The sequence below is a fragment of the Rutidosis leptorrhynchoides genome, chromosome 2, assembly GCF_046630445.1.
Source record: "Rutidosis leptorrhynchoides isolate AG116_Rl617_1_P2 chromosome 2, CSIRO_AGI_Rlap_v1, whole genome shotgun sequence".
NCBI classification, from domain to species: Eukaryota; Viridiplantae; Streptophyta; class Magnoliopsida; order Asterales; family Asteraceae; genus Rutidosis; species Rutidosis leptorrhynchoides.
In genome coordinates this window covers 310,918,545-310,942,732 of record NC_092334.1, presented here as the reverse complement: position 1 = coordinate 310,942,732, position 24,188 = coordinate 310,918,545, and the positions used below count along the sequence as shown (strand labels likewise).

General features: G+C 31.5%; 1 protein-coding gene across 2 annotated transcripts; it reads right to left on the bottom strand.

Annotated features, from left to right (window-relative positions):
- Positions 1–2,353: 2,353 nt before the first annotated feature.
- On the bottom strand, positions 2,354–4,810 carry LOC139891838 (meiosis-specific protein ASY1-like). Of its 2 annotated transcripts, XR_011773849.1 has the most exons (6): positions 4,339–4,810; positions 3,896–4,000; positions 3,572–3,722; positions 2,900–2,994; positions 2,596–2,718; positions 2,354–2,483 (listed from the first exon to the last, which is right to left on the bottom strand). XR_011773849.1 is itself a non-coding variant. In XM_071874848.1 (5 exons), exons 1-4 carry the CDS (start codon positions 4,363–4,365, stop codon positions 2,936–2,938), a joined length of 342 nt encoding a protein of 113 aa, XP_071730949.1. In that variant the 5' UTR covers positions 4,366–4,810; the 3' UTR covers positions 2,512–2,718; positions 2,900–2,935. The 2 variants fall into 2 exon arrangements, 1 of the variants encoding a protein (XP_071730949.1); XM_071874848.1 differs by lacking the exon at positions 2,354–2,483 and having other exon boundaries at positions 2,512–2,718.
- Positions 4,811–24,188: the final 19,378 nt, after the last annotated feature.

Below are 24,188 nucleotides of genomic sequence, written 5' to 3'. Positions count from 1 at the left end.
CATTATCTTTTATATAGATAGATACTTGATTTACTTAGTATATTGCAAGTTATGTTCCCGTAGAGTTAACGAGTTAGCGTGTCACTTTAACTAAAAGTCACACAATTGAAGTGTGAACACTTTTTCTACTCAAAGAAATTAGTTTTATTACCGAAGTCGCCAACAATTTTGTAAAATTTACATGGTATTTAGAGAAGTTATGTATACGTGAGTCATCTCATATGTTTGTAGTCATATCCATTCTTCACTAGATGCTTGTACATAGTCAACAAACAACATAAATATATGCATTCAATGGATGATAAAAATAGCTTTATAATGTAGCAAATGCCTAATTGGTGATAGCAAATCATTAGTTGTTGTACAGGGTTTTATGCTGTGTAGATGGTTGTATCTTATAATATGTATAGTCGTATGTCCTTTTGACATCAACAAACGTATAATACTACTTGACAGCATGCATGATAAGATTATGCAGAATTGAGACAAGAAGCCATTGATCTCCAGGAGTACTCTAATGCAAAACTTGATAGGGTAACACGATATCTTGGTGTTCTTGCTGACAAGACCCGTAAGCTAGGTATGCATTTTCTTTTTGTTCACGTTATGCTTTCAGTTTGATATCATAGGTTTGTTCTGTATATGAAATATCTCAATTATGACTTAAACATGATGTTTCATTCTTTGATTCCAGCCACTAGATTTTGGTCACCTGCAAAATGATGGAGATTTGTCTGGTTTGGTGCATCGGGGAACAATCAAGGTAAAAATCTGACACCACATACTACAGCTGTTGCAACCCCGAGATCATCCACCAAATTGGCCGCTAGGTCTGGGAAACCGAGGCTACCACACGATAATAACCGTCTTGCGCAATCTGTACCAAACTTGTCTGACTTGAGGGAACACAATAGGAAGTCTTATTCTGCAGCACGTTCTCAGTTAACAAACTATACTCGTAACAAAAGTACAAATGAAGAGATGCCACCTGTCAAGGATGAAAAGTCACGGCGGTCTCTGTCCTCGAAAAACAGCTCAGAAGTTGTCGTATAAATTCAATCACATGTGATTGTAAAAACTCCAGATTGTATTTATTTCAAGTAATCTCTTATGATTTAATATATATGTATTTTGGTACATGATAGGCTAATGGTTTAACATATGTATTTTTTTCTACGGTTAGTAACATGTAAATGATATGCTAGTGGTTTAAATGTGAATATAAATAATTTTTTTATGTACTATGGTTGATGGTTGATTGAAATTATTAACAGCTTCAGGTGATTCTGCAAGTCAATCACATGTGATTCGGCATGCCAATCACATGTGATTCGACATTCCAATCACATGTGATTCAGCATGCCAATCACATGTGATTGTGATTATGTAAGTCAATCACATGTGATTGTGAAGACCCATCACATGTGATTGTGAAGATCCATCACATGGTTTTGGGTTTAGGGACTTAATGATTCTGCAAAATGATTTAGGGTTTTAGGGTTTAGATTTTAGGGTTTAGGACTTAGATTTTAGGGTTTAGATTTTAGGGTTTAGGGTTTAGATTTAGGGTTTAGAAGAGTTTTTTACACGAACGGTTTAGAGTTTAGGGTTTAGAGTTTGGGATTTTAGTCTTATCTAATCACATGTGCTTGGCTTATCCAACCCCATAGATCATATACACAACTTTTGATTAACATTCTGTACTATGGTTGATTGAATTTATTAAACAGCTACAAGTGATTCTGCAATTCAATCACTGGTGATTGTGACAGCCAATCACTTGTGATTGTGAAGGCCAACCCATGTGATTAAATAATCTAATCACATGCGATTTTGAAAGCCAATATTGTTGTGATTATATAACAAAGGCAATCATATGATTCTACCAATCAATCAAATATGATTTATAAGCCAAGAACATGTGATTATTATAAGTATTTAATAACAAAGATGATTCTAAAACTGTTGGCTTATCGCATAAATCATTAACACAACCGTCGGCTCACCAATCACATGTGATTGGCTTATCTGATCACATGTGATTGGCTTATCCAATGCCATAGATCATATACACAACTGTTGATTAACATTCTGTGAAACAATAATAAAAAAATAAAGACTGTTTCTCTCATTAACAACTTTTGCAACTACATGCAACCAAATCACATAACATAATCGCCAACAAATCAAACAATTTGCAATTGCATGCTGCCAAATCCCAAGATATATCAATCATGACAATTAAAGAAGAAAATCGGATTAACAACCATTGAAACCATCAAATTTGGTTCAAAATTAGCATAATGGACTAGCAATATGAAATATCATGCAAGCCAAACTGAGAATATAATGACTCATCATGTATGATTTCAATAAAACAGAGTGAAATTCAACATCCATTAAGGCCATAATCTAACAGTATCCATCAAACCAAATCTAAGCAGTAAGCGAATCAGCACAACCAGCCTCCTTAATCTTCTTCTCTGTAGTTTTTGAAATAAGTTTTGCCTTAACAACCATTGGTTGTGAAAGTGGAACCATTCCATTTCACAAAACTTTAAAGTAACCAAACTGAGTAACATCAACAACCGGTACCTTATCACCAGAAGCTTTCTCTTTTACATCTTGTGGGACCATTTACCAAGCTTATCGACATTAATCCAACACAAGCCAAACAATTTCCAAATCATGAGTTCAACCAGCACATCAGTGTCACATCTAATAAATGATGAGCACAAATTAGGTTTCTAAACACCTAAATATGTAAAAAAAAAAAAAAATAAAGGCATCATGAGATGGATCAACTACATGTGATAAATACAAAAATATAATTTCAGAACTCCTACAAATAACATCAAATGCAATCACATGTGATTGAAAAGGAAAAAAATTAACATACCTTCAGCAGTTTTATCTTCATTAATTTTTTCATCACTCATATCGTCTTCATCTTTGCTCCAGCTTTTGCTATGCCATTGGCCTCAGATTTTGATCCTACCTATTACACGAACAAAATTTTTATATTACCCTACCCATCCAGTCATTATCTCACATTGCATGGAGACTCAAAAATATAGAACCATAGAGGCATAGATAGATAAATATATCATATATAGATGAATGATGAATGTGGGTCTAGATGAAATGATGACAATTTCAAAGATCTCAATCTGAATGAAGCATAAATGTGGTTCAAATCCCATTATTGTCCACTTTAGCAAAGAAATAAAAAATATAGTTTGAGATATGTGAATCTCCATTATTGTCCACTAATGCTTTTTAGAAAATCACATGTGATTTAAATGTTTACTCAGTATAACTTCAACAAATAACATATGATCACTGATATTTTACTCTCACTAATTCATATCGAAAAAAAGAAAATCAAATGTGATTTTTAATGTTATTTAAATGTTAACCCGAGTCATCCCAACGGTCTCCCACAATCCTAAAGGGAAATGGATCAAATGGGCTCTTCATAAGTGTATCGTTCAAAATTATCTACTCTAGTTCATGGTAAACAGAAATGAAGAATTAATTATGGAACTAAAAATTTCAATATGAGCATTACCTAGCCTACAGTTGTTAGTGGATTCAATATATCCTTCTTTTGTCATTTTATCGATTAGCTTGCGAACAATATTTTGATTAGCCTCTTCACCAAACATGCTTTGAAGTATAGAAACAGTAATGTAGTTCATTGGAAGAACGTGATGAAGTGCCTGCAGTTATATAGAAGCTACATATCAATGGCATCCTAATAACATGTATGGTTTACTTCACATTTAACAAACAGCTTCAAAATATAAAACATCAAATCTGCTAATCCAAATAAGAAATATACATATAAGAAGAAAAATAATGAGAGCCAACTGAAGATGTTAAAAGTGCTCACTTTCATGTACATATGAAGTTCACTTGCAGTGGGTGAACTTTTCTTGCTGATGTTAAGACGGTGATCAGCTTCCTCTTTCACAGCTTCAAATTCATACTCTGGCTCCTATAATTGGCAATATAAATCTAATAAGTGAGGTTACCTATTGATCATAAGAGTGCCTCAAAGAAGTATAAGAGTTGACCTTCAGCCTTTAACATAAAACGCAATCACATGTATTGACAGTTAATCACTTTTAAATCACAATAATGTATTATCATAAAACGCAATCACATGTGATTCAATACTAAAAATTTTACATCAGTTTTATTTCATCACATGTATAATCACATGTATTAACATAAACACAATCACATGTATTGATCATCAATCACTTCAAATCACAGTAATGTATTATCATAAAACGCAATCACATGTGATTCAATACGAAACAAATTACATACCTGTAGCGTTATTAATGATTTCTTCATCACTGATCTCGTATTCTGGTTCAATTGATTCGTTTTCTGGCTCCATTGATTCGCATTCTGCTTCCATTGATTAATTGATTAGACAATTTGATTCGCTGGAGTGAAACGAATATCAAGCCTTCGCCGGTGTGAACGAATATCAAGCAAATCGACCGAGTGAATGAAGATTACGTGATCTAACGATGTGATTACGCAATTCGCCGGAAGTTTTAAAGCAATCGGAGTGAACAATTCATAGGGTTTAGGGTTTCAATCACCATCATCGTTCTCAGATCTCGATCTGTAATTTGAGATCTGTAATGTATTTTTGTTTAAAATACGTAAAATGATGATACTACCCTTCCTTTGTTATTTGCTGTGTTAATCTTGTTCATTGATCTCATTTGATCCAAGAGCTGGAAATGATCCCTTGGATTTCAACCTTTTCTTTGGTTTCTTTGGATTACAACTCACCCTAAACAACATATAAACACTTTTACGGAAAGATACGAGTGGTTAAGAGAATTGAAAAGATCAACAACAACTTACCAAATTTTCAGACATCAAAATAGAGTTGACTCTAGAAAAGCATGTATCTAGATTTATGGAGCATAAGCCGTTATTTTTGTGTCTCGCCATTACCATCACCTTCTCAGTTGTTTCAATAGCCATCTTCTGATCAAATCAAAATTTGCGACGTTATTTGCGTATTTGGAGAAATTAATTAACTATGGTTTTTTTTTTACGTAATGTATTGTGTTGTTTCCTGATCAGACTCTCTGAACGTATATATAGTAAAGTTTTGTGTGCAAGGCAAGATCCAACAAATCCACATAACCTGTGCGGCAAGTAATTCATCACAAATTTTATTACTAGATGAAAATGGCTTTATTTGAAATTTATTTTGATAATTACCGTAAAAATTACTAGTGTACATATGCGATTTCGCATATATTAATAATTAACGTTAATTTTAATATTAATAATAATAATAATAACTACAGATATTAAATGTTTCGAGGATCTATCGGTTTTAAAAGTTAATCTAAATAAAACCTGCTTTTATGGCATCGGCACAATAAACAATGAGCTAAAATCTCTTGCTAGATGGTTCGAGTGCAAAGAGGGATCCTTCCCGTTCTCATGTTTAGGACTCTCTATTGGTGCAAACATGAAAAAACAACAAATTTGGGTTCCTATAATTGATAAATTCCATAAACGAGTATCGGACTGGAAAGCCAGAACAATGTTATTCGGAGGAAGATTAACTCTGATAAAGTCAGTATTAAGTTCTATCCCTTTATACTATTTTTCCTTATTCAAACCTCCTATGTCTATTATTAATAAACTTGAAGGTTTACGTATAGATTTTTTTTGGGGAGGTTCTTCAGATCACAAAAAAATGGCTTTATTGTATTAGTTGAATTGTATATTAGCTATTAAGTATGAACTTAACGGGTAGGTACTACCCGAATTAAAAATTATAAAACGCTAATATGAAAAAAGCTTTTATAAATAAGTTCATATTATGCTATGAAATACTATTGACTACTCTAAAATATTCTATATGATTAACCGAACTCTTTTGGCTATTTTTGAAGGAAATGGCACCGACTACTAGGCAGAACTTGAATATGAGCGAGGAAGATTTCCGTGCATTCCTTGCTGCAAACATAGCCGCAGTTCAGGCTGCGATGCAAAACAACAACAATAACTCTGGGTCTAGCAGTGGAGTCAACTCCACAGTAAACCGTGTAGGATGCTCCTACAAGGCTTTCACTGCCTATAAGCCTCTAGAATTCGACGGGACTGAAGGACCAGTCGGACTGAAATGTTGGACCATGAAGGTCGAATCTGTGTTTACTATAAGCAAATGTGCTGAAGAAGACAAGGTAAAGTACGCCACGCATACCTTCATAGGTACTGCGTTAATATGGTGGAACACCTATCTCGAATAAGTGGGACAAGATGCTGCTTACACACTACCGTGGTCAGCATTCAAACACTTGATGAATGAGCAGTACCGTCCCAGAAACGAGATCAATAAGCTCAAGGAAGAGCTTAGAGGATTACTAACACAGGGGTTCGATATTACCACATACGAACGACGATTCACAGAGTTGTGCCTATTGTGTCCAGGAGTGTTCGAGGATGAGGAGGCGAAGATCGACGCGTTTGTAAAAAGGACTACCAGAAAGGATTCAGGAGGATGTGAGTTCAAACGAGCCCACCTCCATACAAAAGGCAAGTCGACTGGCTCACAAACTCATAAATCAGATTGAGGGAAGAATTAAAGAGCAGGCGGCTGAAGAGGCCAAAATGAAGCAAGTCAAGAGAAAGTGGGAAGAAAACAGTGACAAGGGTCACCAATCCAACATCAACAACAATCGTTATAACAACCACAACAACCGCAACATTAACCGCAACAACAATCGCAATCCCAACAACAACTACAATAACCCCCATAACAACTACAACAAACGTCCCAACAACAACAATCCCAACAACTATCTCAATAACAAAACTGGCAACTAAAATCAGAAAATTCCGTGCAAAAGGTGTGAAGGGTACCATCCGGCTACTTACTGTTCGGTATCATGTACCAAGTGTAAAAGAAAGGGGCATAGTGCGGCAAAGTGTGAAGTTTACGGACCAGGGGTTAATGGAACAGAAAATGCCGACATTAGTTGTTTCGGATGCGGGAAAAAGGGCCATTACAAAAGTAAGTGTCCCAACCAGGGGAATAATAATGGTCAAGGCCGAGGAAGAGTTTTCAATATTAATGCGGTAGAAGCACAGGAAGACCCAGAGCTTGTTACGGGTACGTTTCTTATCGATGAAAAACCTGCATATGTTTTATTTGATTCGGGTGCGGATAGAAGCTATATGAGTAGCGATTTTTGTGACAAAATAAGTTGTCCATTAACGCCTTTGGATAATAAATTTTTACTCGAATTAGCAAACGGTAAATTAATTACAGAAGATAAAATATGTCGGAATCGAGAAATTAAACTGGTTAGCGAAACATTTAAGATTGATTTGATACCAGTAGAGTTAGGGAGTTTTGATGTGATAATTGGCATGGACTGGTTGAAAGAGGTGAAAGCAGAGATCGTTTGTTACAAAAATGCGATTCGCATTATGCGCGAAAAGAGAAAACCCTTAATGGTGTACGGAGAAAAGAGCAACGCGAAGTTAAATCTTATTATTAGTTTCAAGGTGCAAAAACTAATAAGAAAAGTGTAGAGACCCGTCCTAATCCACCTGGATGAAGTCTTCAACATTTGGTCCCATTGCGAGGTACTGACTTAAATATGCCATGAATGACTCCAAGTAATATCTTTAAAATGAGCAAATGCACAGCGGAAGATTTCTTTCATACCTGAGAATAAACATGCTTAAAAGTGTCAACCAAAAGGTTGGTGAGTTCATAGGTATATCATAAACATTCATTTCAATAATTTTAATAGACCACAAGATTTCATTTTTCATAAATAACAATACACTCGCAAGTGTATAAAAATCATTCGTATGATGAACACCTGGTAACCAACATTAACATAATGCATATAGAATATCCCCCGCATACTCGCAAGTATGCTATATAACGGCAATCACAATCACCTTTTAAAATCGAAGTACTAAAGCATTCCAAATTCCAAAATGGGGTTTATTAGGCCCATAGATCTATCTTTAGGATTCGCGTCAATTAGGGGCCATTTTCCTAATTCTTAGGTTACAAGACTTGAAGGGGCGATATTCGATTTCGATAATCCAACCATAGAATGTATTTTCAATTACTTGTGTCTATTTCGTCAAACATTCATAAAAACAGCGCATGTATTCTCAGTCCCAAAAATATATATTGCAAAAGTATTTAAAAAGGGAGCAAATGAAACTCACGATACGATATTTTGTAGTAAAAATATGCATACGACGATACTGAACAATGCAGGGTTGGCCTCGGATTCACGAACCTATATCATTTATATATATATATATATTAACACATATAATTGTAATCGAACAAATTTATATATTATTAATGATATAATTGTTATTTTAATAAATTATATGTTTCATTAATAACTAATTTAAATATTTCTATTTTATGTACTTTAAGTAAATAATTAGTATTTATTATAAAACGTTAATATAGATATTTCATATGTATTAACTATTGTGTTATATAACTAAAAATCATTTGATAAAATAATATTAATAATATTAAATAAAAAGTTGTATTATTTTATAATAATAATATTAGTAAATATACTTAATAATGATAATAATAATAATTATGATACTAAAAATAAATATGATAATAAAAATAATATTACTAATAAGAATAAGAATATTAATAATAATGGTAATACTAAAAATTATAATTTTTATATAACATGATATTTTTAATAAAAGTGTTAATTTTTATAATAATGATACTACTAATAATATTAATAATATCAATAATCTTGATCATAATACTAATAATTTCTTATTCTAATACTAGTTATGATATTAATAATAATAATTAAGATGATAGTAATAATTAGAATATAACGACCCGTACTAATCCATCTGGACGAATACATTACATTTGGTTATATTTTGAGGTACTTGACCTCTATATGATACATTTTACAAACATTGCATTCGTTTTTGAAAGACAAACTTTCATTACATCGAAAGTTGACAGCATGCATAACATTTCATAATATATCTAATTATAATTGACTTAATAATAATCTTGATGAACTCAACGACTCGAATGCAACGTCTTTTGAAATAAGTCATGAATGACTCCAAGTAGTATCTCTAAAATGAGCAAATACACAGCGGAAGATTTCTTTCATACCTGAGAATAAACATGCTTTAAAGTGTCAACCAAAAGGTTGGTGAGTTCATTAGTTTATCGTAATCAATTATTTCCATAATTTTAATAGACCACAAGATTTCCTTTATTCAATAATCATACACTCGCAAGTGTTTAAAATCATTCATATGGATTGAACACCTGGTAACCGACGTTAACATAATGCATATAGAATATCCCCAAAACAAAAATTCATCTGTATTAATAACTCGAAGTACTAAAGCATACCATTTTCCAGTATGGGGGAGTTAGGGCCCGTAGATCTACCTTTAAGATTCGCGTCAATTAGGGTGTCTGTTCCCTAATTCTTAGGCTACCAAGCTAAGAGGGGTGATATTCGATTCGATAATCCAACCATAGAATGTAGTTTCGATTACTTGTGTCTATTTCGTAAAGCATTTATAAAAGTAGCGCATGTATTCTCAGTCCCAAAAATATATATTGCAAAAGCATTTAAAAATGGAGCAAATGAAACTCACTTTTCTGTATTTTATAGTAAAAATACATATGACGATATTGAATAACTAAACGATGCAAGGTTGGCCTCAGATTCACGAACCTATAACATTTGTATATTTATTAATATACATAGTTGTAATTGAATAAATATATAAATTTATTAGGTATATCGTTTTTATATTAATAATATATATATATATATATATATATATATATATATATATATATATATATATATATATATATATATATATATATATATATATATATATATATGTTTCATATATTCATTTTGTATATGAAATATAAATTTTGTTATGTTATATATATATATATATATATATATATATAACATAACAAAATTTATATTTCATATACAAAATGAATATATGAAACATATATATATATATATATATATATATATATATATATATATATATATATATATATATTAATATAAAAATGATATAACTAATAAATTTATATATTTATTCAATTACAACTATGTATATTAATAAATATTGTTTGTTTGTTAAAATATAGTAATTATAATAATACTAAGTTAATATCAAAAATAGTAAAAATGATTATAATACTTAATATTGCTAATAAAGGTAATAATGTTAATGACTCTATTATTGACAATAATAATGATATTAATGATAATAACTATAAAAATATTAATTTTTCTGTTATTGATTGTTGTGAATATAATTTTAGTAATTACATAATAATAATACTCAGGTTAGTATAAATAATAATTCTTATAATCATATAAGTGATAATAATAATAATCTTAATATAAATGTTAATGATAATAATAACAATTTAGTTATGATAATAATTATAATACGTGTCAAAATAACAATAATTTATAATAATAATGAAAATCATAAATAAAATCTTAATGTTCATCATACATAAATATAATACTACAATAATAATAATACTTACTTAAAATATTAATAATAATTATAATTGTAACTATATTTATAATAATATAATATTTGATAGTTAATGCTTGTATTAGTAATAACATATTAATAATAATATACTTACTATAATTATAATGGTGATAATAAATAATAAATAATAAATAACAATACTAATAATTATAACATTAATAATAATAACAATACTAATAATAAATAAAAAATTTATTTATAGAACTACATTCTAAGGCTTTTATAAAAAGAATTGCACCGAACCGGGATCGAACCCAAGACCTCGCTCACCCGCACCATACCCAACCATTCTGCCACTCTCGATTTCCTGATTAAATCCTCACCCATATTTTATTTAAACCTTATGTTTAATTCTCTCTTATTCTTCTTCCTCTTCACAAAGAATTCGATCACCAGAGATCAAAACCCCATTACATTGACTTTAGGAGTTAATAATTAATACAGAAACAAGTTTTGTTTGTGATTAATTGGATTAACAATCAGCAAAATAATAAGGAAATTTAAGAAAGAGTGTTGCTGCTGGGTTACAGTTTCTTAAAAAAATATATATAATGATCTTGATTTTGAATACGATTTAGGCAAATCTTACAACATGAAATATGTTGTATATCGTTCATATAAACTTTATCAATCGTCAATTTAACAGGAAACATAACATAGAACTCGAATTCGATTGTAGAACAATGTTTGACTTTTTGTTTCAAAAACTTTGACTCAAGAATTGGAAATCGATAGCAAGAATTAGCAAGTGATATTTTGCAGATAGATTAAGTAACATAATCCTAACCCATCTGCATTTTTACTTTTTGATAAATCAATCAAATTCAAGTTTTTTTATAAAAATGAAGAAAGAACAGGGGAGCTGATGTTTTGTTTAAAATATCTGTTTGATTTTCTAGTTTCCAAACGTTTTGTATTAACAGAGGTTTATAGAATGAATTCATAATATCTGGTACAGGTTAAATTATAGAATACTTGTTGTTGTCGACAGTTTTTAATTCCTTAGTACAGAAATATAATTAAAAAAAATAAAAGTGATAGAGATGTTAAACTGATTTTGGAATCATCCTAGTGATTTTGATCGTGATTGGTACTAATTTTGGATTCCAATTACAGTGTGATTGATATAAGAAATAGATTTGGACGTGTTCCTTGATTTACAGTTTATAAATTAATTAATATTAATAATTATATAAATATATTAATAATAATAATATTGTTAATATTATTAGTAATATTAAAAATACTAATAATAATCATAATGGAAATAATAATCATAATATTACTAATCAAATTGATACTAATAATGTTAAAAGTAAAAAAATATAAAGATAATAACTTTTAAATAATAATTTTTAGTAACAATATTAATAATAATCATAATAATATTAAAATTATAATTTTTCTAACTATTTATAATCATAATGATATAACCTATTAAATATATTATAATAATAATATTCTGATATTAATATTAACATTAATATTAATAATAATAAGAGTAATAATAATTACATGTAACAATTTCATATTATAATTTTTAATGACACAATACTAATAATAATAATTAATGTAATAATAATATAACAAGTATAATTAAACTTGTAATTTCAGTTGATATATAACTTTTACAATTTATTACTTATGTAATGTTTACTATTAAAAAATATATATATAATTGAGTATTTAAAGACAATATATATATATATATATATACGGAAGTTTAAATAAGCATAATTCCTTTATTTCATATTTAATTTTCTTTATTTCATATTTAATTGCACTTTTAATTATCGCACTTTTATTTACTGTCATTTTATTTAATTGCACTTTTAATTTATCGTACTTTTTAATTATCGCAATTTTATTTTCTATTTTTACATTACGCTTTAATTTAAGTTATATTTTTTTTAATATTTTACATTAGGTTTTAACTGCTACTAAAGTTCTAAAATCGACAAGCTGGACATTAAACGGTAAAATCCCCCTTTTATAATAATAATACTACTTATATATATTATTTATATTTATACAATTATAGTTTTAAAAATATAGCGTTAAACTTGGCGAGTTTCCTGTGGACGAACCGGACTTACTAAAAACTACACTACTGTACGATTAGGTACACTGCCTATAAGTGTTATAGCAAGGTTTAGGTATATCCATTCTATAAATAAATAAATATCTTGTGTAAAATTGTATCGTATTTAATAGTATTTCCTTGTAAAAATATAACTATTTTGTATACACCTCTACGCACATCAAGTATTTTTGGCGCCACTGCCGGGGACAATAAAATGCCGAAAGCGCAACGCTATAATAAAAAAAACAAAAAGATTTTTTATTTAGTTCTTTTTATAAAAATACGTTTTAAGTATTAAAAATACAAAAATTTAAAAAGAAAAGAAAAATAAAAATATATATATTTTTAAGAGATTGATAAAAATATATAAAATTATAAATTTTTCTATTTTTATTTTTAGTTTTTAACAATTAAGTTTTTATTTAATTTATATAAATATTCTATATATTTAAAACAGAAAAAAAAACTAAATCGGCCCGAGAACTGTAGCAGCCCAGATCCTGGCCCGAAACCCTAATCCATGCGACCACATGGATTTAAAACGCACAGACCATGCGATCGCATGACTGGCCCTGACACGCCAGGTTTGACCTACAACAGCATTAATTACGGGGTAATTATTATTATTATTATTATTTTTATTAATTAAAACCCTAATTAGGGTTAGTGTATTTAATTAGTTTTTATTTTAGTTTTAGTATTTAATTTGTATTATTTTGTTTAATTAGTTTTATTAAAATTAAAAAAATTAATACTTTTATAAATAAATAATATAAAAATAATATTTTTATAAAAATTGTACTTTTTACAACTTCAAGTTTATTTTTATATTTTGTATCTTTTTATTTATTTTAGCGTAATATTTGTATTTTTCGCTCGTAATTAGTTTTAAGTCATAGTTTTTGCCGTAGTTATTTTTATTTCTAGATTCTTAGGCTTTGCCGTAAAATCCCTTAAGTGCTTTTTCTTTAGACTAAGATTTAGGTGCTTTAGAATTTTGCGACGCCGTTTTTATATTTTAGTACCTTTTTAAGTTATTGCCATTTGGGATATAATATTCCTTTTAAGCTTTAATACCTTCAGACGCAATTTTTAATTTTTAGTTTTTAGACTTTTTAAGTTTCGACGCGCTACTTTCTTATTTTTCGCCGCTCTAATTTTTAGGACATAGAATTTTCTATTTATTCTCTAAAATTTCTTTAAATTTTGACGAAAAATTATTTTAAGTGATTAAATTGATAGACATCCAAAATTTTCTGCTTCGTAGTAATAGTTAGATTAGTTAGTGGCTGAGTTGTGAGCTTCCGATATAAAGGGTTCTGGCTCCCTGCTACATCTATTGGCTATTCGAAACGTGGGCAAAAGTAGAAAAGTCTATTAATTGGATAACTTATATAATTTTTCTTTCTTTTTAAAAAATAATAGGATATTCATTGAATGCACCGAGCAAAACGTTCACCACATTTTATACGTTCACCACCTGTAACTCGATCAAGACATCTAGCCAATATTGTCGCCGTTGATTTTTCTTTAGAATCGTCATCTACTCGACCAAGTACTCCAAATCAAATTTCCGATAATCCATTTTTTGAACCCGATCTCACAATTGAGAATTCGGAGGATATTCAGGGACAATTCAGAGATCCTGAACCATTAATCTTTCCTCCGGAACCACCAATCATTCAAACGGAGATTGTCGAGGAACTACCCATTAAATCAGAATCCTATAGTGATTCAGATTCAACAAATTCAATCATGGAGAATCTGGAACCTTTAAGTATGGAAGACTGAATGAGAGCTAAACGCACTGGCCAAGGTCACGCAATTACTCAACCTAACATTAATGCGCCAGATTATGAAATCAAAGGACAAATCCTACACATGGTAACTAATCAATGCCAATTTAGTGGTGCGCCGAAGGAAGATCCAAACGAACATCTTCGTACTTTAATAGGATCTGTACTCTATTTAAAATAAGAGAAGTGGAGGATGAACAGATATATCTCATGTTATTTCCCTGGACTTTAAAGGGAGAAGCCAAAGATTGGTTAGAATCGTTACCTGAAGGGGCGATTGATACATGAGACGTTTTAGTTTAAAAATTTCTTAAACAATTCTTTCCGGCATCTAAAGCCGTGAGACTTCAAGGAGAAATTGTTACGTTCACACAAAAGCCAAATGAAACTCTATATGAGGCATGAACAAGATTTGGAAAGTTGTTGCGAGGATGTCCGCAACATGGTTTAGACACCTGTCAAATAGTACAAATATTCTACCAAGGATGCGACATCACTACAAGAAAAGACATCGATATAGCAGCTGGTGGTTCCATTATGAAGAAAACCGCAACTGACGCTTACAAAATTATTGATAACACTGCTTCTCACTCACATGAGTGGCACCAAGAAAAAGATATCGTTAGATCATCTAAAGCAGCTAGAGCCGATTCTAGCCATGACTTAGATTCCATTTCTGCAAAGATAGATGCTGTCGAGAGACGAATGGAAAAGATGACTAAAGATATTCACCCAATACGAATTAGTTGTGAGCAGTGTGAAGGACCACATTTGACAAAAGATTGTCTCAGTATTGAACTAACAATGGAACAAAGAGAGAATGTTTCATACATAAACCAAAGGCCTGGAAATAATTATCAGAATAATTATCAACCGCCAAGACCGATCTACAATCAAAACCAGAATTATAATCGAAATGTTCCATACAACAATCAACAAGGTCCTAGCAATCAACAAGTATCCAATAATACTTACAATCAGCAAAGACCTATTTTTCAAAACAAACCACCACAAACCGATGATAAAAAGCCAAATTTAGAAGATATGATGTCAAAGCTAGTTGAATCTCAAACGCAGTTTTTCACATATCAGAAACAAATCAATGAACAAAATGCTCAAGCATTTAGAAATCAACAAGCTTCTATTCAAAATTTGGAACAAGAAGTAAGCAACCTAGCAAGGTTGATAGGTGAAAGAAAACCGGGAAGTCTACCTAGTGATACAAATGCTAATCCCCGGAATGAAACAGCTAAAGCCATTACCACAAGAAGTGGTATTACACTTAAACCACCTGAAATACCTGTAATTTCTGATGACTCTATTCCTACTTCACAAGAACCACAACCTGAGAAAGATAAGGAAACAGAACCGGTAGTTGAGAAGATTAATGAAGATAACACAGTTAAGGCTAAACCTTATGTTAAACCATACCAACCACCACTTCCTTACCCGAGTAAAATGAGAAAAGAGAGACTTGAAGCCGAGCAATCCAAATTCTTGGATATGTTTAAACAGATAAATGTTAATCTTCCTTTCATTGATGTGATTTCAGGAATGTCTAGATATGCTAAATTTTTGAAAGATCTAATCACAAATAGAAAAAAAATGGAAGAACTCTCGGCAGTTACTATGAATGCTAATTGTTCTGCAGTGCTGTTGAATAAGATACCAGAAAATTATCAGATCCAGGAAGTTTTACGATTCCATGTTTTCTGGGTAGTCTTAGTTCAATAGAAGCATTGGCAGATTTAGGTGCTAGTATAAATTTAATTCCGTATTCACTATACGCTAAACTAGACCTTGGAGAATTGAAACCAACACGAATAAGCATACAACTAGCCGATCGATCAGTAAAATATCCTAGAGGGATAATGGAGAACATGCGAGTTAAAGTTGGTACTTTAGTATTTCCAGTAGATTTTGTTATTCTGGACATGGAAGAAGATTCTCGAGTTCCTCTCATATTAGGAAGACCATTCTTAAACACGGCTAAAGCAATAATAGACGTGTTTGGTAAGAAACTGACCCTAAGTATAGAGGACGAGAGTGTTACCTTTTCAGTTGATAGAGCAATGCAACAACCGCAATCTGCAGATGATACATGTTATTATATTCAAACTATAGATTCACATGCAGAATTGTTAGAAGAATTTCCAGAATTACAAGGAATAGGAGAATGTTCTTTAGGAGAAGGAACTGAACTAATTGATGAAACTGAAATGTTAGCTACACTTATGGCTAATGGATATGAACCAACAACAGAAGAAATTCAAATGCTAAAAGAAGAAGACAGATATCGATATAAATCATCGATAGAAGAACCACCGACATTAGAGTTAAAGCCACTTCCAAACCATTTGGAATATGCTTATTTACATGGTGAATCTGAATTACCTATAATAATATCGTCTTCTCTTACTGAAAATGAAAAATCTCAACTCATTACTGTGCTAAAAGCTCATAAACCAGCTATTACATGGAAGATTCATGATATTAAAGGTATAAGTCCTTCGTATTACACACATAAAATCCTTATGGAAGAAGGTCATAAAACGTATGTGCAACGCCAATGAAGACTAAATCCTAATATGAAAGATGTTGTTAAGAAAGAAATTATTAAACTGCTTGATGCAGGTTTAATTAATCCAATCTCTGATAGTCCATGGGTAAGACCAGTTCAATGCGTACCTAAGAAGGGTGGCATGACTGTCATCACAAATGAGAAAAATGAGCTTATTTCTACTAGGACTGTAACAGGATGGCGTGTTTATATTGATTATAGAAAATTAAATGACGCCACCAGAAAAGATCACTTTCCCTTACCTTTCATTGATCAAATGTTGGAAAGATTAGCCGGAAATAGTTACTATTGTTTTCTTGACGGTTTTTCCGGATATTTTCAAATTCCAATAGCACCCGAGGACCAAGAGAAAACCACATTCACGTGCCCTTATGGTACTTTTTCTTACAAACGCATGCCATTTGGACTTTGCAACGCCCCTGCAACCTTTCAAAGGTGCATGATGACGATTTTTCAAGACATGAAAGAAGAATGCATGGAAGTTTTCATGGATGATTTTTCAGTCTTCGGTGATACTTTTGAATCATGTCTAGTTAATCTTGAACGAATGCTTATTAGATGCGAACAATCAAATCTAGTACTTAATTGGGAGAAATGCCATTTCATGGTTAAAGAAGGCATCGTTCTTGGACATAAAATCTCAAAGGAAGGAATTGAAGTGGATAGAGCTAAAGTAGATGTAATTGCTAAACTTCCACATCCCACCAATGTTAGAGGAGTTAGGAGTTTTCTAGGGCATGCCGGTTTTTACCGACGTTTCATAAAAGATTTTTCTAAAATTACCACTCCTATGAATAAACTCCTTAAAAAAGATGCACCATTCATCTTTTCAGATGAATGCATCAAATCTTTTAATATTCTTAAAGAAAAACTCACTAATGCGCCGATCATGATAACTTCAAATTGGAATATACTTTTTGAACTAATGTGCGATGCAAGTGATTTTGCAATGGGAGCCATTTTAGGACAAAGGATTGAAAAACGATTTCAACCTATTTATTATGCTAGTAAGACGTTACAAGGAGCACAAACGAACTACACAACTACTGAAAAAGAACTCCTTGCTATTGTCTTTGCTTTTGACAAATTTCGTTCATATCTCGTTCTAGCTAAAACGGTGGTCTATACTGACCATTCTGCTCTTAGATACCTATTTTCAAAACAAGATGCTAAACCAAGATTAATCCGTTGGATCTTACTCTTACAAGAGTTCGATATTGAAATCCGAGATAAAAAGGGAGCAGAAAATCTCGCCGTTGATCATCTTTCTCGTCTTGAAAATCCCAAATTAGAAGTTCTAAATGAATCAGCCATACAAGATAACTTCCCTGATGAATATCTATTGAAGATAGATTATAGTGAAATTCCATAGTTTGCAGACTATGCAAACTATTTAGTATGTGGATTCCTTGAAAAAGGATTGTTATACCAAAAACGAAAGAAATTCTTTAGTGATATAAAGCACTATTTCTGGGAAGATCCAAATTTGTTTAAAAGCTGTCCCGATGGAATAATATGCCGATGTGTATTCGGAGATGAAGCTAGTTAAATCTTAAACCATTGTCACACAGGACCAATAGGAGGGCATTATGGGCCTCAACTCACAGCAAGAAAAGTTTACGATACTGGATTCTATTGGCCTACAATTTTCAAAGACGCACACCTTCTTTGCAAATCCTGTGATGCATGTCAAAGGGCCGGAAAAATAAGTCAACGTGATGAAATGCCACAAAATGTCATTCAAGTATGTGAAGTATTTGATATTTGGGGTATTGACTTTATGGGTCTATTTCCAAAATCTCATAATAATCTCTACATTCTCGTTGGCATTGATTATGTATCTAAATGGGCGAAAGTACAAGCTCTCCCAACTAACGATGCACGAGTTGTAGTCAACTTTTTAAAACGTCTTTTTGCAAGGTTCGGAACACCGAAAGCTTTAATAAGTGATCGGGGTACTCATTTTTGTAACAATCAACTTGAGAAAGTTCTCAAAAGATATGGAGTAACTCATAAAATCTCAACCGCTTATCATCCACAAACAAGTGGACAAGTTAAAAATACCAACCGAGCTTTAAAACGTATTCTAGAGAAAATCGTAGGATCAAATCCGAAGAAATGGTCCATGAAATTGGAGGATGCAATCTGGGCTTTTAGAACAGCCTACAAAACTCCAATTGGAACCACACCTTTTAGACTCGTTTACGGAAAAGCATGTCATCTTCCAGTAGAAATTGAACACAAAGCATTTTGGGCTTTGAAGACATGTAATCTTGATTTACATGAAGCCGGACGTCTACGATTAAGTCAACTAAATGAATTAGAAGAATTAAGACTTGAGGCATATGAAAATTCCTTAATCTATAAGGAAAGAACGAAGAAATGGCATGATAAAAGAATCAGAAGTTCAAAAGAATTTAAAGAAGGAGACAGAGTTCTTCTTTTCAATTCACGATTCAAGTTATTTTCTGGAAAATTGAAATCAAGATGGTCTGGACCATTTATAGTCAAAAGAGTTTTCCCATACGGAACAATAGAGTTAATAAATTCAAATGGGATTGAATTTAAAGTTAATGGTCACAGAATTAAACATTACATACATGGTCCGATGGAAGTTGACAATGAAGTCAATCATAATTTCACCACTCAAGAAAACCCTCAAAATGAAAACATAAATATGTTATCAACAACATACGAAAAATCAAAATTGGAAAGTAGGGAGGATTCAAATTGGAGTGATGAAGAAGAATTCCTATATAAACCTCCCATTCCAAGAAATGAAGAAAAAGAAGTTCAAATAGAAGTGAAAGAACCAAGAAAAGAACACCCGAAAAAGGTTTACAAACCAACTCGACTTATTAAAGTAGGAGACCCGGGCGAATTTATCATTTCTTGCTTGCTTAATGATGGTGCTATATATAATGGACTCGCAGATTTAGGAGCAAGTGCAAATATTATGCCTCTTTCATTATACAAAAGATTAGGTATGGGAAAATTAAAATCAACCAAAATAGGTGTTCAATCATTTGACCTAACCATTAAACACCCGGTTGGAATAGCAAATAATTTACTTGTTAACGTGGAAAGTTTGACCTTTGTTGCAAACTTCATAGTTATTAATATGGAGGAAAACCTTGATATTCCTCTAATTTTAGGTCGCCCATTTTTAGCAACCACCGAAGCATTCATTGATGTAAGAGAAGGTAGAATGACACTTAGGGATGGTGATAAATCGATCACCTTTGTGAACCGAAAGTTTAGATCTCCACAAGCCAAAACTATTAAACCAATAAAAGCACATAAGTGTGGGGAAGATGAAGAAACACTTAATGATGATCCGATCACAAAGAACCCCGTTGATGATACAAAATTAGATGAACCCGTTTTGACAGTTCAATGAAGAAACTTTATAAACGGATTCACGATGCTAGGATTAAGGGTAACTTTAAGTTATGTAACCGATTAGTATCCAATTTATCACCAAAAAAAGGCAATGTTAGTTGAATTTGTGAAAGTTACGGAGGAAATAAACAATTGGCTTGAAGTAAAAGTCAAAGATATACAAGTTGTTGATAGTCCAATTGAAAACGAAGTTAATCACAATTTCGACACCACAGCTAACTAAGTGTGGGAAGGTTCAAATCTTTTTAGGGTAATATGTATTTCTGTTAGAGTTAGATATTCTGTTTTCATGTAGTTTCTGAGAATGGAATCCGAATGGTCTTTCCCTAGCAGACCCTAAAGAACTAGTCTTCTCTCCCCATTCTGAATTTTTATTTTTTTTAGGTTTTACGAGATGAAGAATTCCTTTGATCTGAACCATGGTCTAATGCTACATGCTATGATTACTAAACGTAATAATGACACACTTCTGAGTGAACTGGTATCATTCATAAGAGAAAAAATGGACGGAGTAAGAAAAGAACTCAGAAAAGATCATCATAAGATACATTTTGGAAAAGGAAAATCAAAATTCGCAACAAAAAGAAGAGCACGACACCTTGAAAGATGTTACAAATGCGAAAAATGGTCACACGAAGGTAAATGTTCAAATAATCAAACATATTCAAACACCGAATTTGTTACTCTATGCAGAGAAGGACCGTTCATATGTTTAGAAGAAAAGATATTGAAGATTCGAGGTTATGCTTACGTAGCTATGGAGAACCAAATCACACGACTCTCCTATGGGTCGGCTAAAGCAGGTCTCTGAGAATTCTTTCTCATAGGTAAGTATGTACAGTTTTTATTTTTATTTTATTGCTTTTAACCTTTTGATAATAAACGCTAATTCGTTCGCTATAAAGTATTAAATTGGTATTCAATAAAATTAGGTTTTGCGACCGAAATTATTGATATCATACAAAAATTTACTACATCACTGCGAAATTTACCGTTTATTCTTAAGGTATAAATATCTTTAATCAATCAACCCAAAATATTTCAAAAATTCGTCAGGAGTAAAATTAGGTCGTTGAACCGAAATTACTTTACCGAAAAGAGGGGCGTATATTTTTGATAATATTTGATTGATTAAAGTGGGATAAAAGACTAAAAAGATTTTTAATTTTATTTTTTTACCATGTTTTTAAAATTAATATATAAATATTAAATTAATATTGTAAAACTTTTTAAAATCAATATATTTAAGTTTGTAAATATTTAAAAAATTAATATTTTTAATATAAGTTTGTATGTATAAAAATGATATTTATATGAATTTTTAATTTTATGCAATTTAAATTTAAGTTTGGTGTGAATTTAAAAATAAAAATTTACTTTATTTTCACTAAGTTAAAAATATGATTTTTAAAAATTCGTCGTGAGTTGAAAACTAGGTCGTTGAACCGAAATTGCTCTACCCAAGGGAGGGACGAGAACTTTTATTATCATTATTTTTAATCCTATTGAATTAAAGTAAGCCAAAAACATTTAAAAAAACCCAAAAATCTTTGCTTTTAAAACAACGCTTTGAATTGACAAATTTTAAAATATTGTCGAGGGACGGACTAGGACAACGATCCGAAATGCCCTCACTCCTAAAAAGAAACAAATTTTTAAAATTTTATTAATTTATGTTTTAAAAGTTATAAGGTTTTTATAAAAAAAAATGGCAGACCCCATGCGATCGCATGGGGTTTCCCCTTAAAAACCATGCGATCACATGGGAGGGAAAAACTGGTCAGGAGCATAAAACCAGTCAACCTGCTTCTGCTCTCCCCATAAAACACACACATACACGAGCATATACATACATACACTCAAAAATTCGCCATTTTTCACCATAATTCGTCAAATTTCTAGCTCTAATCATGAATTTGATAAGACGTTTATCAAGAAGGGTAACAATTTCAACCCTAAACCTCTTTAAATTTGATTTTTACTATTCTTGAGCTATATTTTACCTAATTTGATTTTGTTAATTTCTAGTGTAATTAGAGTTAAATTGTTAGTATATTATGCATGTATAACTTAGATTGATGCTATTTAACATGATTTGAAGCCAAAAACTTCAAAAATTTTAGGAATCTAGGGTTTGTGTTCTTGAGCAATTTGGGGCTTTTTGATATAAACAGGTTATGGCCGATTTTTGTCATTAATTATTGCTAAATTAAGTAGTTTAACATGTTTAGGTAGTTAAATGATCCGAACTTTGATCCTAAACATGTTTTTTGAGAATTAAAGTGGACTTTTTAAGTCTAAAATTCATGAACTTGATTAATTTGATATAATTGCCATTTGAGACTTGTTTAATTGCTAGTAATGACTATTTTGACATGTTATTTAAGTTAAATGCTTATGAACTTTGTATACATTTTCATATATGATTATTTGAAAAAGTGTAGATTTTGATAAAAATATGAAAATGAGCATAAGTTTAATATAGATTAAACATGTCATTGTGATTGTTTTAAGTTGTTATTTTGCTAACACTAATGCATATTTGGATGCACAAATTTTGTGTTTAATGTGTTTTGCAGAGATTTACTAATACTGATGTTGCATCATCATCATCTAGACAACCTGCTCCAGAACCTGAACCGAAAATGCAATATGAACCGGAGCAACAACAGGAACAACAACAACAATCTGATCAACACGTACCTTATTATGATCCGCTACAATTTGTTGATGCCTTCATAGTATTTCCGATGCATCCACCAGTAGAATATCCAATGATTCCTGAACACACGTTGCACCCTAATCTGAGATTCGATAGAAGCTGGAGAGATTACCCAACATATCAAAGTAACAAATTCAAACTGGTACCGAAAAATGTAGAAGTGCCAAGGGTAATTGATTGGGAGCCTTTAGAAAGGGTCCAACTAGTTAACTCAGTTAGGGAGCATCTGATCCAAAGGTATGGCAGTTCTTCTTTTCACGATTGGGAACGTTTATTCACCATTCGTAGACCTGTATATAAGGAATGGTGCATTGAGCTTATGAGTACTATAGCGTTAAATGCGGATGTAGATAGGTTAGATGATACAAGTTTTCTTAGATTTATACTTGGCCGTAGGATGTACAGGATATCCATGCTGGACATGGCCAGGGCATTACAGATTTACACTCCTAGTGAATTACTACTACCCGATTGTATGAATTTGATTTATCGTGGTGAAAGGGTAGATAGGAATTTTGACACGAACGCCGTCTGGAGGCGTATGTCAGATTATAATGTTTTTACGCTGGGAGGAAAACACTCCTACTTACATATTAACAAAGCCGAGCTTCGTATAATTCATAGAATTTTGGCTAACTCGATTACACAGAGAGGTCACAATAAGGAGAAAATGACTTTACATGATTTATTTTACCTAAAGTGTATTCGAGACCCAAGAGGCTTTGTTAATATCCCTTACTGTGTTGGTTTTTATTTGTCTAAAATGGTAGAAGGAATACAGGAAGGGGGAATAATAGGAGGAGGTATTTTTGTTACTCTCATTGGAGAGTATTTGGGTGTAGATAGGGATCAAGGGGGTCCACTTTTGGAATGTAGGGAATAGGTTGAGCCTTTAGGATTGAGGGTCTATTAGGGTACTAAGGTATTAAAAAGCAGACGCAATCAGGTAATACCCTATGTTGG

What these genes read in the sequence shown, in the direction of transcription:
- LOC139891838 (XM_071874848.1), bottom strand. Translation starts at nt 4,365, where the DNA reads ATGAAGAAATCATTAATAACGCTACAG. An exon ending in AACTTCATATGTACATGAAA is followed by an intron (nt 3,723 to 3,895) that starts GTGAGCACTTTT and finishes ATATAACTGCAG; the next exon opens with GCACTTCATCACGTTCTTCC. An exon ending in CACTAACAACTGTAGGCTAG is followed by an intron (nt 2,995 to 3,571) that starts GTAATGCTCATA and finishes TGTAATAGGTAG; the next exon opens with GATCAAAATCTGAGGCCAAT.